The sequence below is a fragment of the Paramisgurnus dabryanus genome, chromosome 20 (genome assembly GCF_030506205.2).
Source record: "Paramisgurnus dabryanus chromosome 20, PD_genome_1.1, whole genome shotgun sequence".
Lineage (NCBI taxonomy): Eukaryota > Metazoa > Chordata > Actinopteri > Cypriniformes > Cobitidae > Paramisgurnus > Paramisgurnus dabryanus.
Window position 1 is genome coordinate 28,219,923 of NC_133356.1, and position 13,763 is coordinate 28,233,685.

At 38.2% G+C, this 13,763-nt stretch overlaps 2 protein-coding genes across 5 annotated transcripts in view; one reads left to right on the forward strand and one right to left on the reverse strand.

The window, feature by feature from the left end:
* The window catches only part of LOC135733075 (cullin-9), a 53,393-nt gene extending 42,647 nt beyond the window's left edge, over nucleotides 1-10,746 (forward strand). For all 3 annotated transcript variants that reach the window (XM_065251393.2, XM_065251397.2, XM_065251404.2), the window contains 11 exons: nucleotides 2,130-2,502; nucleotides 3,053-3,196; nucleotides 3,295-3,459; nucleotides 3,544-3,707; nucleotides 3,821-3,914; nucleotides 4,996-5,070; nucleotides 5,157-5,267; nucleotides 5,356-5,473; nucleotides 8,909-9,042; nucleotides 9,298-9,389; nucleotides 9,473-10,746. In XM_065251393.2, coding sequence (XP_065107465.1) covers nucleotides 2,130-2,502; nucleotides 3,053-3,196; nucleotides 3,295-3,459; nucleotides 3,544-3,707; nucleotides 3,821-3,914; nucleotides 4,996-5,070; nucleotides 5,157-5,267; nucleotides 5,356-5,473; nucleotides 8,909-9,042; nucleotides 9,298-9,389; nucleotides 9,473-9,692 — 1,690 coding nt within the window. In that variant the 3' untranslated portion in view covers nucleotides 9,693-10,746. The remainder of the gene's footprint in view (nucleotides 1-2,129; nucleotides 2,503-3,052; nucleotides 3,197-3,294; nucleotides 3,460-3,543; nucleotides 3,708-3,820; nucleotides 3,915-4,995; nucleotides 5,071-5,156; nucleotides 5,268-5,355; nucleotides 5,474-8,908; nucleotides 9,043-9,297; nucleotides 9,390-9,472) is intronic.
* The window catches only part of dnph1 (2'-deoxynucleoside 5'-phosphate N-hydrolase 1), a 58,086-nt gene extending 44,597 nt beyond the window's left edge, over nucleotides 1-13,489 (reverse strand). Inside the window, exons 1-4 of one of the 2 annotated variants that reach the window (XM_073812848.1) lie at nucleotides 13,176-13,489; nucleotides 13,019-13,090; nucleotides 12,492-12,602; nucleotides 12,105-12,248 (exon numbers count right to left, since the gene is read on the reverse strand). In XM_073812848.1, coding sequence (XP_073668949.1) covers nucleotides 12,121-12,248; nucleotides 12,492-12,602; nucleotides 13,019-13,090; nucleotides 13,176-13,311 — 447 coding nt within the window. In that variant the 5' untranslated portion in view covers nucleotides 13,312-13,489 and the 3' untranslated portion in view covers nucleotides 12,105-12,120. Of the gene's footprint in view, nucleotides 1-11,942; nucleotides 12,249-12,491; nucleotides 12,603-13,018; nucleotides 13,091-13,175 lie in introns of those variants that run through there. The other variant, XM_065251416.2, reaches the window with a different exon arrangement.
* Between the last annotated feature and the right edge of the window lie 274 nt (nucleotides 13,490-13,763).

Sequence of the window (13,763 nt, forward strand, 5' to 3'; positions counted from 1 at the left end):
AATTTAAATTGATATGACGATTTTCAGTTCTTTTTTGTGACGTGCTCCACAAACGCACAGAAACTGATTGCTGAAACACCGCACACTTGTGAATCTGATGCGCCTCATTTCCAGAATTACAACGTTTCACATTAAATTACATATTTGTCCAGAACCATTGGTAATGTAAATACTGAATTTAACACTAGACACTACACTGCAAGATAGAATAGATTAGAATAAAATAGAAACTTTACAGTCATAATAAAACTATAATGAAATTTGTTTAGAAGCTCTCAAAGACCAGTAGCCTCAGAAGAATAAACAAGAAAAATAGAATTTACATAGTATATAGCTAAAAATAATATCACTGCAGAGCAGTATATATACAGTGGAATTAAATAATGCAAACAACAGTGCAAAATAGAGTTTAACCAAGCATAAGCATTTAGCAGCAATGCTTATAAACCTACAATAATATTCCTGTTAGGAAGAAACAGGAAAACAGAGCATTGATAGAAATAGCATACATCACTTAATAGTAACTCCTAAATGTGCAAAAAAAAAAAAAAACAAGTGATATATAGACTGGCCAATTATATTTAAAATATGTTTTTAAATAGATGTTTAAATTTAAGTAAATCTTGCATAAGGATTAGACCATTGTTGGTGCTTGATTGTGCATACATCTACAGTATGCATTCAAACACTGCCTGCATAACACATCCTTAAAACATATCATGATCATTGCCATAAACAAGAGCTGAGGAGGAGATATCACCTAAGTTTTAAAATGAAAGCTGCTACTTTGTAAATATTTAAAAAGAAATCATAATAAATGTATCATAATCTTCATTCCTTTATATACTCTTCTCCTGAGGTGACGTGAAGTGCTTGCTCTGGCAAGATAATCCTAATAATATCCTTTAGTGTGTGATGCACTAGGATTTTAAATTCCTGTAGTGTGAGCATGTTTAAGATTTGAGAGAAAAAATATCTGACAAGATTCTCCTTATGTGTGTGCTGCAACCAGATTTCATAATCTGCCAGGATTTAAAAAATCCTGTAGTGTGAGCCAGGCATTATTCTTGTGAACACAATCTCATGTCTCGTTTCATGTTGTGGGGTGTCTTGTCACACCCCTAGAAAATGCATCTTGTTTTTGTCTCATGAAAGATAAAAGGTCTTAAAAAACATTGATGCATGTGCACTGGACTTAAATTTCATTCATAATGGTCTTTAAAAAATGGTCTCTGTACTTCCCCTACTGTTGAATGCTTTTATTGCAATTGCCAAAATATTCAACCATAATATATGTAAGGAATAATTGACGATGGGCCGTTGAATTATAAGAAAATAATTCACACCCAAGGTGGTAATGCATTTCATCGCGGGTGTGCATTATTTTCAAATAATTTAAAGTACCGGAGTCAATTATTCTGCTTATACCGCTGTTACCACAAACCTTGCTCTGGTGCCTATTTTGAAGACATTTGACAAGGTGTGCGGTTACCTGAAAAATAATGCATACCTGTGAAACATTTATCAACCAATCAGAATGCACCATTCAACAGCCACGTGTAATAATCTAAAATAAGAGCTTTTAAAGGTGCATTGTGGAAAATTTTAGCGGAATCTAGTGGTGAGGTTGTGGATTGCAACCAACGAGTCCACTGCTCACCCCTCGCTTTTGAAACACATAGAGAAGCTACGGTAGCCGTCACCGGACAAACATGTCATCATCGAAGACAACTTAGTAAAAAAATGTGTCCGTTAAGGGCTTCTGTAGAAACATGGCGGCCCCAAAATGGTGAATTCCATGTAAGGGGACCCTCGGTGTTTGTAGATAAAAACGTCTCATTCTAAGGTAATAAACACATAACGGTTCATTATAAAAAAGTCTTTATACACCCCTGATAATATATAGTTTTGAATATTATTTTGCATTTCTGTCAAGAGATCCTTTTAAAAAGTACACACTGCACCTTTAATACTGAAATATTCTTACACTCTCAATTACGTTTTTCAGTGCTCTATTTTGCAGGTTTCTTTCTAATTAAAGAGTTTGTATAGGCTTGCTGATCAAAAGCGCACCTGATATAATCCTGTCTGTCAAACATTATTGTTTGTGTATATTTTCCTCTCTACAGCCTGGGAGGTCTTATAGTTCCCCCGCAGAATATGGAGGACGGCGTGCTGGAGGCTGTGCTTTTCTCCATGGGTCGCACGATGACTCAGGAAGAGGTTAAGCAACTGATGCAGCGCACCGTACAGCAGGTTGCAGGAACTCTGAGTTTGGATTTGGACCGGGCAGAGCACCTGCTCATACACTGCAAGTGGAACGTGGACACGTTGATCCAACGCTACACGGACGACCCAGACTCTCTGGTCCTGGCCGCAGGGCTTAAGATCAAAAACCCCCAGCCGGAGCCCGGTCCTGTTACCCAGTGTCCTGTGTGCCTGTCCCCGTCCAAAGAGAGTGACCCACCACCCATGCTCTGTTGTATGCATTACTGCTGCAGGGTAAGTATGAGGATCAAGTCTTTTCTGAGAATAGGCTTTATGCCCAGCTGCACTACTTCCTGAACTTCAGTCAGCTCCTTGTTTCCTGTCTGCCATTATTGGACAAACTGATTAATCCAGGTGTGTCTGATTATTGTTGTTGTGACTACTGAGGTCAGGCACACCTGGATTAATCAGTTTGTCCAATAATGGCAGACAGGAAACAAGGAGCTGGCTGAAGTTCAGGAAGTAGTGCAGCTGTTCATAAAGCCTGTTAAAGGGACACTCCACTTTTTTTGAAAATATGCTCATTTTCCAGCTCCCATACAGTTAAACATTTGATTTTTAACGTTTTGCAGTCCATTCAGCTGATCTCCGGGTCTGGCGATACCATTTTTAGCATAACTTAGCATAATCCATTGAATCTGATTAGACCATTAGCATCACGCTAAAAATAACCAAAGAGTTTTGATATTTTTCCTATTTAAAACTTGACTCTTCTGTTTACATATCTGTGTAATTAAAGACTTTTAACGTACAGTCTGACATTTATTTTTTCTCTTCCCATCAGTCCTGCTGGCAGGAGTACCTCACCGCTCGTATCGAACAAAACCTGGTGATGAACTGTGACTGTCCTATTCAGACAGACTGTCGGGCACAGCCCACATCCAAGTTCTTTCACAACATTCTCACTGATAAGGACACCATTGCCAAAGTATGTGCATGCTCAACACAAACACTGCATGGTTTAAGAGACATAATCATTATCGACTAAATGTCCTGATCTGTGCTTGGGTGTGCTTTCGTTTACAGTATGACAACGCCCTTTTGCGAGGCTTTGTGGAGTGCTGCTCCAACCTGACTTGGTGTACCAACCCTCAGGGCTGTGACCAGATCCTGTGCAAGGAGAACATTGGCAGCATGGGCACCTGCTCCAAGTGCTGCTGGTCTTCCTGTTTCAACTGTAACTTCCCAGAGGTGAAGCAAATAATAAAACTCTTTTTGAACTTTCTTATAAAGCCATTGTACTCACACCTGTCAAATGACCCAATCCACTGCCAGGCTCACTACCCTGCCAGCTGCAGTCACATGTCTCAGTGGATGGATGACGGCGGCTATTATGAGGGAATGAGTATGGAAGCACAGAGTAAACATCTGGCCAAACTGATATCCAAACGCTGCCCCAGCTGCCAAGCCCAGATTGAGAAAAACGAGGGTTGCCTACAGTGAGTGTACACAAAATATGCCACTCTGTATTATTACTAGACACGTTATTACCATATATGTTGTACTCGGTGTAAATTGAACAATTTCACGAAGAATCCTTATCGCCCTGTAGTATGACGTGTGCCAAATGTAACCATGGGTTTTGCTGGAGATGTCTAAAGCCATGGAAGCCAACACATAAAGATTACTACAACTGCTCGGCCATGGTAAATATCCTCAAATGCTGAAATATCTTCCTGTGGATGTACATGTAACTTGGTTTTGTTGAAATCTCACCACTAGATGCCACTAAAAGTCTACACACAACACCTTTAAACTCTAATGTTGTGTTCACATCAAACACGAATAGAGCATATGGCGCGAATGATAGGTTAAGTCAATGTAAAGACGCATTTATGCGCATCTGGAGATCTCGTGGCCTGAATTAGGTGTTTAGCGCTGAGCGGTAGACGCAAATTCGCCTTATTCACATGTCTAGTTCATGCGAATGACGCAAATTTGTGTCTGACGCACGAGTAGAAAATTTTAAACTTTGGCGTCAATTCGCGCCGCATTAACCAATCAGAAGCCTACTTGCTGCTGTGGCTGCAGGTCCGCCCGGAGTCACTCATTTAACACGGAGGAATGACTGATATTGTCAGTGAGCAGTCACCCAGAGTTATATGATGCGAGTTCATATTTCTATAGAGACAGGAAATGATGAAACTCGGACCGCCTGCGGAGGTCAACATCGATCAACGTCAGCCATCTTGCAAACAGACAACCGCCTAGCACTTGCCCCTCCCACAATAAGCGCATTTTGCCTCAGACGCACGTCAATTTTGCTTCACGCTTGCTTTTTACGCGCGTCTATTTCGCACTAGACGAGTGAATGCATTCAAAATGTTCAAGGGGCAAACTACACTGCAAAAAAATATTTTTAAGAAAAAAATTCGTAGTATTTTTGTTTTGTTTTCAGTAAAAATATAAAAAAAATCTTATATTAAGATGCTTTTTCTTGATGAGCAAAACGACCCAAAAAAAATAAGTCTAGTTTTTAGACCAAAAATATCAAATGTAAGTGATTTTGTTCATAAAACAAGCAAAAAAATCTGCCAATGGGGTAGCGCGTTTTTGCCGCCTCTACCGGTGCTGGTGTGAATGCACTATTAGAGAAATTAAACATCCTCTTTTAAATGCTCTTAAGTTATGAGGATTTCAAAAGTTGCATAAAACTTTTCCCCCAAATATCACACATTTGAACAGTCGGTCAGCTTAACAACACTTTATGTCAAAATGTGACCACAGGTCAGCAAAGCTGCAAGGCAAGAGAAGAAGTTCCAGGACTACAATGAAAGATGCACCTTTCATAACCAAGCCAAGGTTTGTTGGAGCCATTCATCTTTCATAATTAGTTTAGTTTAATCAGTCATGTTTTGAATGCAAATATCTTCCTATTGTATTTACAGGACTTTGCGATCAATCTGGAGAACAAGGTGTTTTCTATCAATGAAGCTTTACAGATGAAGTCTTTGACATTCGTGATCGATGCCTGCAAGATTCTTGCTCAAGCTCGAAAGGTGCGAGTCTCGAATGATTTCACATTGTGGATTTTATTTCCAGTCGTTGTTCTAACCCTTTGTTTGCGTTATGTCATTTGTCACGTAGGTTTTGGCTTACTCGTGTGTATACAGCTATTACAACCAGGATACTGAGAAGATGGATGTGATGGAGCAACAGACAGAAGCTCTGGACCTACATACCAATGCCCTGCAGATCCTACTGGGTAAGTACAAAGTTTGTGAAGCGTCCGAGCAGTTATTTCAATTATGAGAGACTGCAGTCCTATCTACGTGAATGCGGAAAGAGCGATATCTCTAAAATCGCATCCTTGTTAAATTTTATTTCTGATCAACAATTAAACCTGACATCAACTGTACCATACCTTTTGTTTCTTAGGGTGCAATCACATTATACAAATCAAACCGCGCCCCAGCACGATTTTCTCCCCACCTACTCCCCCAGATGCACGCGCTCACACCGTACTTTCATCATTCCAAGCTCAGGCGCGCTTTCGTCAATATAATGCGATTGTTTTAAACAAATCAGGAAGTAAAGCGCTCACTTAAAACTGGAACCCATCATATTGTTAAGTCTGTGTTTTTTATTCGGAGTCATTTGGTGCGTGATGACACACATCCATCTCACATGCCATCATATTGCTTAGTTGACCGTTGCGTGTGCAGTGTAGATGTTCACGTAACTTTGCTGCACGCATCATAAAGTTTTAATAATGGCAGAGAAGGTGAGTGGTCACGCAATTGAAGTCTTTCCTTTTAAAACACGGTCTGGCGTGATTAGCGATCACACTGCGCCTTTCGCGCCTGAGCCCAAGTGAACCGCGCTCCAGCCAAGTTCTGCAACAAGGCCAGGGCATGATTAACCAATCCGTGCCCGGGCGCGGTACAGAGCGATCACATTAGTCAACCGAACCAGCCTTTGGATAGTGTTAAGTGCACCATTAAGGGTCAGATTGTGATTTCAATGTTAAGTCAATGTGAAGATGGGTTGACGTGGCGCGGTAGATGCGATTCCACCTCATGTTGCAAATTGAGTGTTGCCGCTGGAAACGTGCGAGTTGAAAATTTTGAACTTTGGTGGAAAAACACGCCGGGTTAACCAATCACATGGATTAAAGTTCTGTCAATTGCAAAATTATTAAATTCACTTTTCATAAAGACGACATGTATTAAGTTGGATGTGATTAAAGCCTGGAGTGGAGCCAAATCACGTTCCTCTCTCCACTGTAAGCGTTCTGTAATCATACGCACCAGATCCACTCCGGGTTTTCTGGCTGTATCACGTTAAGCTGAGGTAAAACTTTATTTCAACTAGCATGGTCAAACTTATAACGCAGGAAGGCTCCGATGTTTTGGAGATCGATAAAGGTGTAAAAGACCAATAGAGATTTACTTGGCTTAGCGAAATGATAAAGATTGGCAAGCCTTTCAGTTCGTGGGCTAAGAAAACCAAACAGCCAGGCAACTTGCGTGTCTTTGCATAATATGACTAACGTTAGGGGTCCTGTATTTTGGGGTAAATAATTTCTCCCGTACGTGATCACCCGCGTCCCGTTTTTGACTGCTATGCTGATCTAACCAGTGGCTGATACAACGGGTTTGTTAAACTCTTAGGTAAACTTTATGTGGCGCCACAAGAACCAAGAGGCAGATGACATCCAAATCCCGTGAGAGCGATTCGAGGAATCATAAGAGGAGACTGCTTCCGAAATGCTCTCGCGGGACTTTGATGTCATCCACCTGTCGGTTCTTGCAGTTGCGTTTGCGTGTGGTCACAAAAATGCGCTCGCTGTTTCTGTGTCAGAGGAGTATGCAAGTTGCGCATTCGCTTCTCATTGGCAGTATTTTTGCCGCTTTATTGGCCTTAAAAACAAATATGAGTCAAAAATCCCATCTTTGCAAATATCCTCATATAAACACGACCATTTAGGTCTTAGGAAAAACTAAATAGCAGAAACATTGCGAATAAAATAGCACATCAGCGCTGCCTCTGTTGTAACATAATATTTTTTTGATAAAGGTACAGTCATTCAATTTACATCTTTCACTATGGTTACAGACAGCTTGTGCGAATTGTACATGAGTTTAACTCGAGTTACTCGTTCAGGGTTTATATTCATACATAACGTTACTGTATTAGAGCTGTGACTGTAAGCTGTTGTGTGAACAGAACAGACCCTGGATTATTCGTTTATGTGTACTGAATAATATGATATTAAAAAGTTGTATTTGTTCACATTAGTAAATGCATTATATAACATAAACAAACAATGAAAAATATAGAGTATATAAGCATTAATTAATTCTTGTTTATGTCATTACAGTAATTGACGGTGGTTCATGGTGCATTCACTAATGTTAACAGTTTCAACTTTGATTTTAAAAAAATGATTAGTAAATATGCTAAAATAATACATTTACAATCAATAAATAATTAATAAAAGATTCATTAAAGGTGGTGATATTCATGTTTTCTTTTTATATAGTGAGTTATTTAGCTGTTTCGCCTTAATCTGAAATGCCCTGCAAACTACAGCTACCTATATATGCCACAGGAGACTTGAATATGTAATGATGGCAAAAAATTTCCCTTAAAATGCTATTGGTCTCGCCTACATTAAGTTTTAGTTAAAGGAATATGACTTGGCCTGAAAAAAATTCCAGTCAGAATAATTTTTTTTCACTTTAATCCATGCAATCAGGAGCTTGCTCTAGTAGTGACGTGATTACAGGAAGCAAGCGGAGTCGCAGAAGCCTCTCCCATGATTCGAATTTTCGCATGAATGTCTCGATTACGATTCACACACGTTTTTACGCGCGAATGAAGAGAGTAAACTCAAAATGTTCAAGCTGCAAACTAGACGTGGTAGATGCAAATTTGACGCCTCAAATGCGGCTGGTATGAACCCTCAGTAACACCTTACGTGACTGTACAGAGGGTCTTTATCAATTGATGATTGGTTCTTTTAACTGGTAGGTGGGACTTTCAGTGCAGTGCGGCCTTATTGAGCGTTACGTTGTCCCACTATAGACTGTTTCATGCATGTGGGGTGTCTCTGTTACGCACCTGAACCAAAGTCAACTTCTGGTCTGTATTTATTTATTGGTCTGGCTAGTGGCTAAACTAATCTTTGAAACAAATATCTTGTCGAAAATAAAAACTTTTGGTTTGCTTAAGGCGAGGGGAGATGACAATCATGGAACACAACTGTGCTGAGAGGTTTGTCAGCCAGGCAAGAATTTAAGGATCTGTAGCTAACAGTTGTAACATTGATGTATACATTTGTAGTAGTTGATTCACGTTAGATTTAATATATATTTGTATAGGTCATTTATTGTCATTTATTTTGCTTGTTATCAAAAAACCTACTGTTTTTATTGATTCAATATTAAAGTCTACTGGAAGTTGCATCTATAGTAGTGCTCAATCTTGTTATATTCAATATCTTTGGATAGTATTAGGAAACACAACCTACTATTAATTTTGTAAATGAATCACACTGTGATAAAAAATCTGGAAAAAAAAAATAACTGGGATTTTTCCTTGCTAACCTGACTGTGGTCTTTTATTTTGCAATTTCATGAATGCGTTTACTATCTGCTCATATGATGATCAATACTTTTATATTGGTTTTCCTTAGAAGAGACACTCCTGCAGTGTACAGATCTTGCCTCCTGTGTGCGACTCCTAAAGCCAGAACATCTTAACACCGGCTTGGAGCTGATTCGCAGAATTCAGGAACGTCTCGTGGCCATCCTTCAACACTCAACTCAGGTAAGTTCATAGCTCTGTCAAAATGGCCCATAATCCCACTCTACGTAGTTGTATAGTAAGCATTAAATGATGTTCATAACCCATTCTGTTTGCATGATCAGATTATTCTAATAATCAGATTAAAGGAATATTCCACATTCATTAAACAAATTTCGATAATTTACACTCCCCCATGTCATCAAAGATGTTTTTTTCGAAAGTGGAATTTCAGTGGTGCTAATGTGAAAAAAAGCCATTCATCTCTCTTATTGGCAGGACTTCCGTGTTGGTTATCAGTCCAAGACCGGGTCAGACCAAGACACTGCACAGGCCTCGAATCTGGCTAATCACACAGATGCCAACAAAGAGTGAGCCACCTCATATTCACAGAGAAACATAAGTGATGCTTCCTCAGTCTTGAAGAGAGTACAAGTTTATTGTTTTATTTCAGGTCCAAATCCGACAGGGGCTCGGAGTCGGGAACTTCGGACAACAATAATCACGCCGCCGAGGACGTCGGCGATGAAGCGGAGGAAGATGATGAGTATGATGATGAATACGTGCCAGAATGGCATGAAGATTACGACGAGGACGACATAGATGACGACGACTTCTTCTCTGACGATGATGAATCGGAAAACCTAGAGAGGGACTTCAGCCCTTTCGACTAATCCGTATTGAATTAACGATGCTTACAGAATGCCTACGATTTTAAAAGTAGACACTACAAGAACCACACCCATATTGAGAATGAAACTAGAAAACCTGTTACAAGAAATCCAGAGGTCAGACGTTTCACTGTAATGTGCTCTTTGCTTTGCACTTAGCAGCTCCTACTTTGAGCCCTAGCCTAAATTTGGTTGTTACACCGCAAACTATATTCATGTTTATTTGGGTTTATGCTGCAGTTTCTTTACATTACAAAATCAAAACTTTGTTCAAGGCTGATGAGGAGGATACTTTACTGAGTTCAATGAAGGATCTTAAATATTGATGTTATATTGTAGAGGAAAAATATTTTTGGAAACTGTTCATAGTTTTGTTAACAATTTGTTTTTGTTGAAAAAATTGAAAGGGATGCATAAACCTTTACAGTAAATGTTTTATTTAATTTGATCTAAGAAATGGTGGATTGTTTAAATTAAAAATACCAGAAGCGAAGGCCTTTATTCCATTTTAAATTCCTTTAAATGCCTTTATATACCACATTTGAGTTTCATTTCTATGATTGTAAGTATTTCAAATGAGAAATGTTTGCAAAGGTTTGAAGAAAGAGAAGTCGTCAGTATCTGTGTTTAAGGGCTGCACAACAAGTGATAGACAAGTCTCTTGTCAGACGGCAGTCTATGATGAGCAGGTGCTTTATATTTAACCTGGTTGTGATGGGCACAGGACCCCACAAACACACATTTAACTTTAGCCTGCCTCATTCAGATGTAATGGCAATAAATATTTAAAAGTATTGTAGCTAGTTGCTTTATTTGCTAAGCAAAACACCTTAATCGCTTCGTTTATTTCTTTAAAAAAAAAGTTTTTAGTCTTTTTTTGACATGTTTCTGTTCAATTGTATAGATACGGAGATATAAAATATCTTCCCAAGTCCAGTTTTGAATTGAGATAAACTTATATATTCATATATTGTCCATCTTCTGAAATGTTTCTCTGTTCAACTTGATGGAGTTCCTTTACTTCAGCTCACAAAATAAATGCTTTTCTTCAATCTGAGTGGGTCTGTCACTGCCAAATCCTCAATGCACTACAGTGGATAGACTAGTGTTATTTAATGCATGCCCCGCCCCCAGCTCTTACTGATTGGTCCGTTCACGCAGATTTTTTTTACAAACTTCGCATGTTTAATTATTCTCGCGATATTTTGATGTCGCATCAAATCGAACACAATCTCATATGTTTACTTGTGTAAATACATTTAACTTTATTCTAATTAATCGGTACCTTAATAAAATAGATACGGTCTCGCTAATCAGTGCTGATATTCAAATTATGCTATAATAAATTTAGAGTAGGTGGAATAGAATCATGAATTTTAATGCGGTCGTAATGTTGATAATTCAACTTAAATAGTCAATAACACAAAGTAACATTTAACTTTTGTTAGGAAACATGCTTCGTCAATGATTACGATTCTTCAATATATATATTTTAACCGTTTAATAAAATCAACACGGAACTTTGTGTATTTTATCCCTTTGTTTCGTATTGAGACATTAATTTAAAACGTTAAACCTGGCACAGCATCCCATACATTTAATTTACATTGGCGTTATATTCAGATAATAAGCGACACCTAGTGGACATTTAAAAACATTTCACCTAACGTTACCTGTAGCGCAATATGCAGTTTCCGCCACTAGAGGTCGCAAAACGCTAACGTAGTTTGATGACGCTGTGCAGGAGCGAGGGATGACGAGAGTTATCATCTGCGGATGGAAATCAATCAAATGCGACTCGCAATCATGTTTATAGATTACGTAATTAAATAAAGTTTTATAACCGTTACGTTATAACGTAAGCCAGCAGAGTGACTTGAATAACAACAGTGAAGTGCTAGACGGTACAAATACAACATGCGTCTGCGTAGATCGATCGATGTTTGACATCAAAGTATCGCAGAAGTGACGCGACAGTACTGCGTTGAAATCGCTCTCGCGTTACTTGATGTCATATAGCAATCGGTCTGCGCAAGGACCCAAGGCGGCACATACGATTTCCACTGCAGTTTGATCAGAAACCGAAGACATTTTTTATACAAACTGTTTAAATATTTAAGTACATACGTGTAAAAAACATACAATGTGCACTTTATTTTTGGATAATTATTGCAAGACTCATATTTTACCTTGAAATGATTTATTTACAGGAACAACCAATTCAAATAATAAGCTGGACCATTTCAATTCACATTTTAGTAAAAAAGTGATTCATTAACATGAAGATGCTCACATCGTATAAAAATAATATTGTCAAATTTAAACAGTACAAACGTGAATTACAACCTAATTATGGCTGACAAATTATTCTGTCTTTAGTTACATTAATAGAGAGATGCTGACATATATGACATGTGACAGTAAAATGTGCTCAGTTTTTGGTGAGACCATCAAAATATTTCTCCAAGATACCCTCAACTTCATCCTCTGTGTAGTCCTGCACTTGAAAGAGTGAGTTTGTTGAAGCACCACTCGCTCCTCTTATCATGGCAGACAGAACTAAAGGAAGAATATGAGATGCAGGAATATACCACATACTGTGCACTGGCAGGTCATTTTAAAATACCTGTGAGAATCTCACAAAATCTGCCATTAAGGGGAAATGTCTTATTTTACAAAAAAGATAAAGAATTGCAATATAATACTTTATGACAGTTAATCCAGTATTAAGATAATACTGTATTGCAGTAGTCTAGTAATAATGATATCTGAGAATCATGGCAATTAAAAAAGTCTTCATACCTCTTCCAGAAGAAGGTCTAAATAGGCAGAGAACCCTCTTTTTCATGGCCATAGCTTGGCCAAGTTCATAACCCACTCCCAAAGATGGTTGTGTCACCTCTGCCACTATCACTGATATAGAAAACAAAACCAACAAGCATGTCTGGATCCTCTAGTATTATTATGTTTAATTCCTTTTTATTCTTTCAGAATTCCCAAATAATAAATATTTTTCTCAACACTGTCTAATTACATACGGAAAAAATATATATTTTTAAATACATTTACAAAAATGTATTTTTCACCAATATATATTTGGCAATTTTTTGTATATTGTATTATATTTTAAACATATTTTTAACCAGATAAATTAATTTTTGCCGTTTGGGATATCCCAAAAACGTTTTTGCACTTAAAACAAATAGATTAGAATAGATTTTAGGTTCCCCTTAAATTCACATGTGTCTCTTTTTTTTTGTTTGAAAGTGCGTCTGTGATATCTTTTATTTTTATTTTTATAAATGCCACTTGATAATATGATCTCTCACCATCAGACATCATAAGCCACTCCATATCTCGATCATGAATTGCTTTGTCTCCATCCAAAACTGGGTCCTCACCTGGACAAGAGGGAAAAGTTTAGGGTTCATCTGCACTCTTACATAAATTTATATAAGTGGCTGCACAAATATGAAAGATGATAACCTTTTTCAGACAAACTATCATAGCTGACATGTTCCGTTAAAACTTCCCCATACTTCTGCAACTGCTTCACTATTCTCTGGTAAATATTCACGTCCTGTCTCCCTCCCCGGATGCTTCCACAAAAGTATAGGTGCATGATTTTGGAAATATGCTCGCAGCTTAGCAGTCTTGAAATCAGAGCGCTTTTTACAAGAACAGGGAAATGTGTCACGGCATCATACCGTCACTTCCGTTTTGCGTCTGTTTAGGTTTAGATTTATTTTTAACAATCTATGGTTTAGATGTACTGTTGTTACATTTTAAAAAATACTTATGGCGATTCCAAACGACGTTTTTGCGCCCTTAAAGAGACACAACTACGAGAGGTATGATCACTTGCGCCCTTAATCGAAACATTGACCTGTGGTTCGTTAAAGTGATAGGTCAAAGGCGCCGCCATATTGGTCCGGACAAATATGCAACGTTATAAACGCATTTAAGTAAATGGTGAGCTGCGCTTTTTCTTGATTAAACCACATTAACGTTTACATGTTTATCTAAATGATTTAAGATCTACGTGGAGAACCAAAACGCATGTCTATGATTATG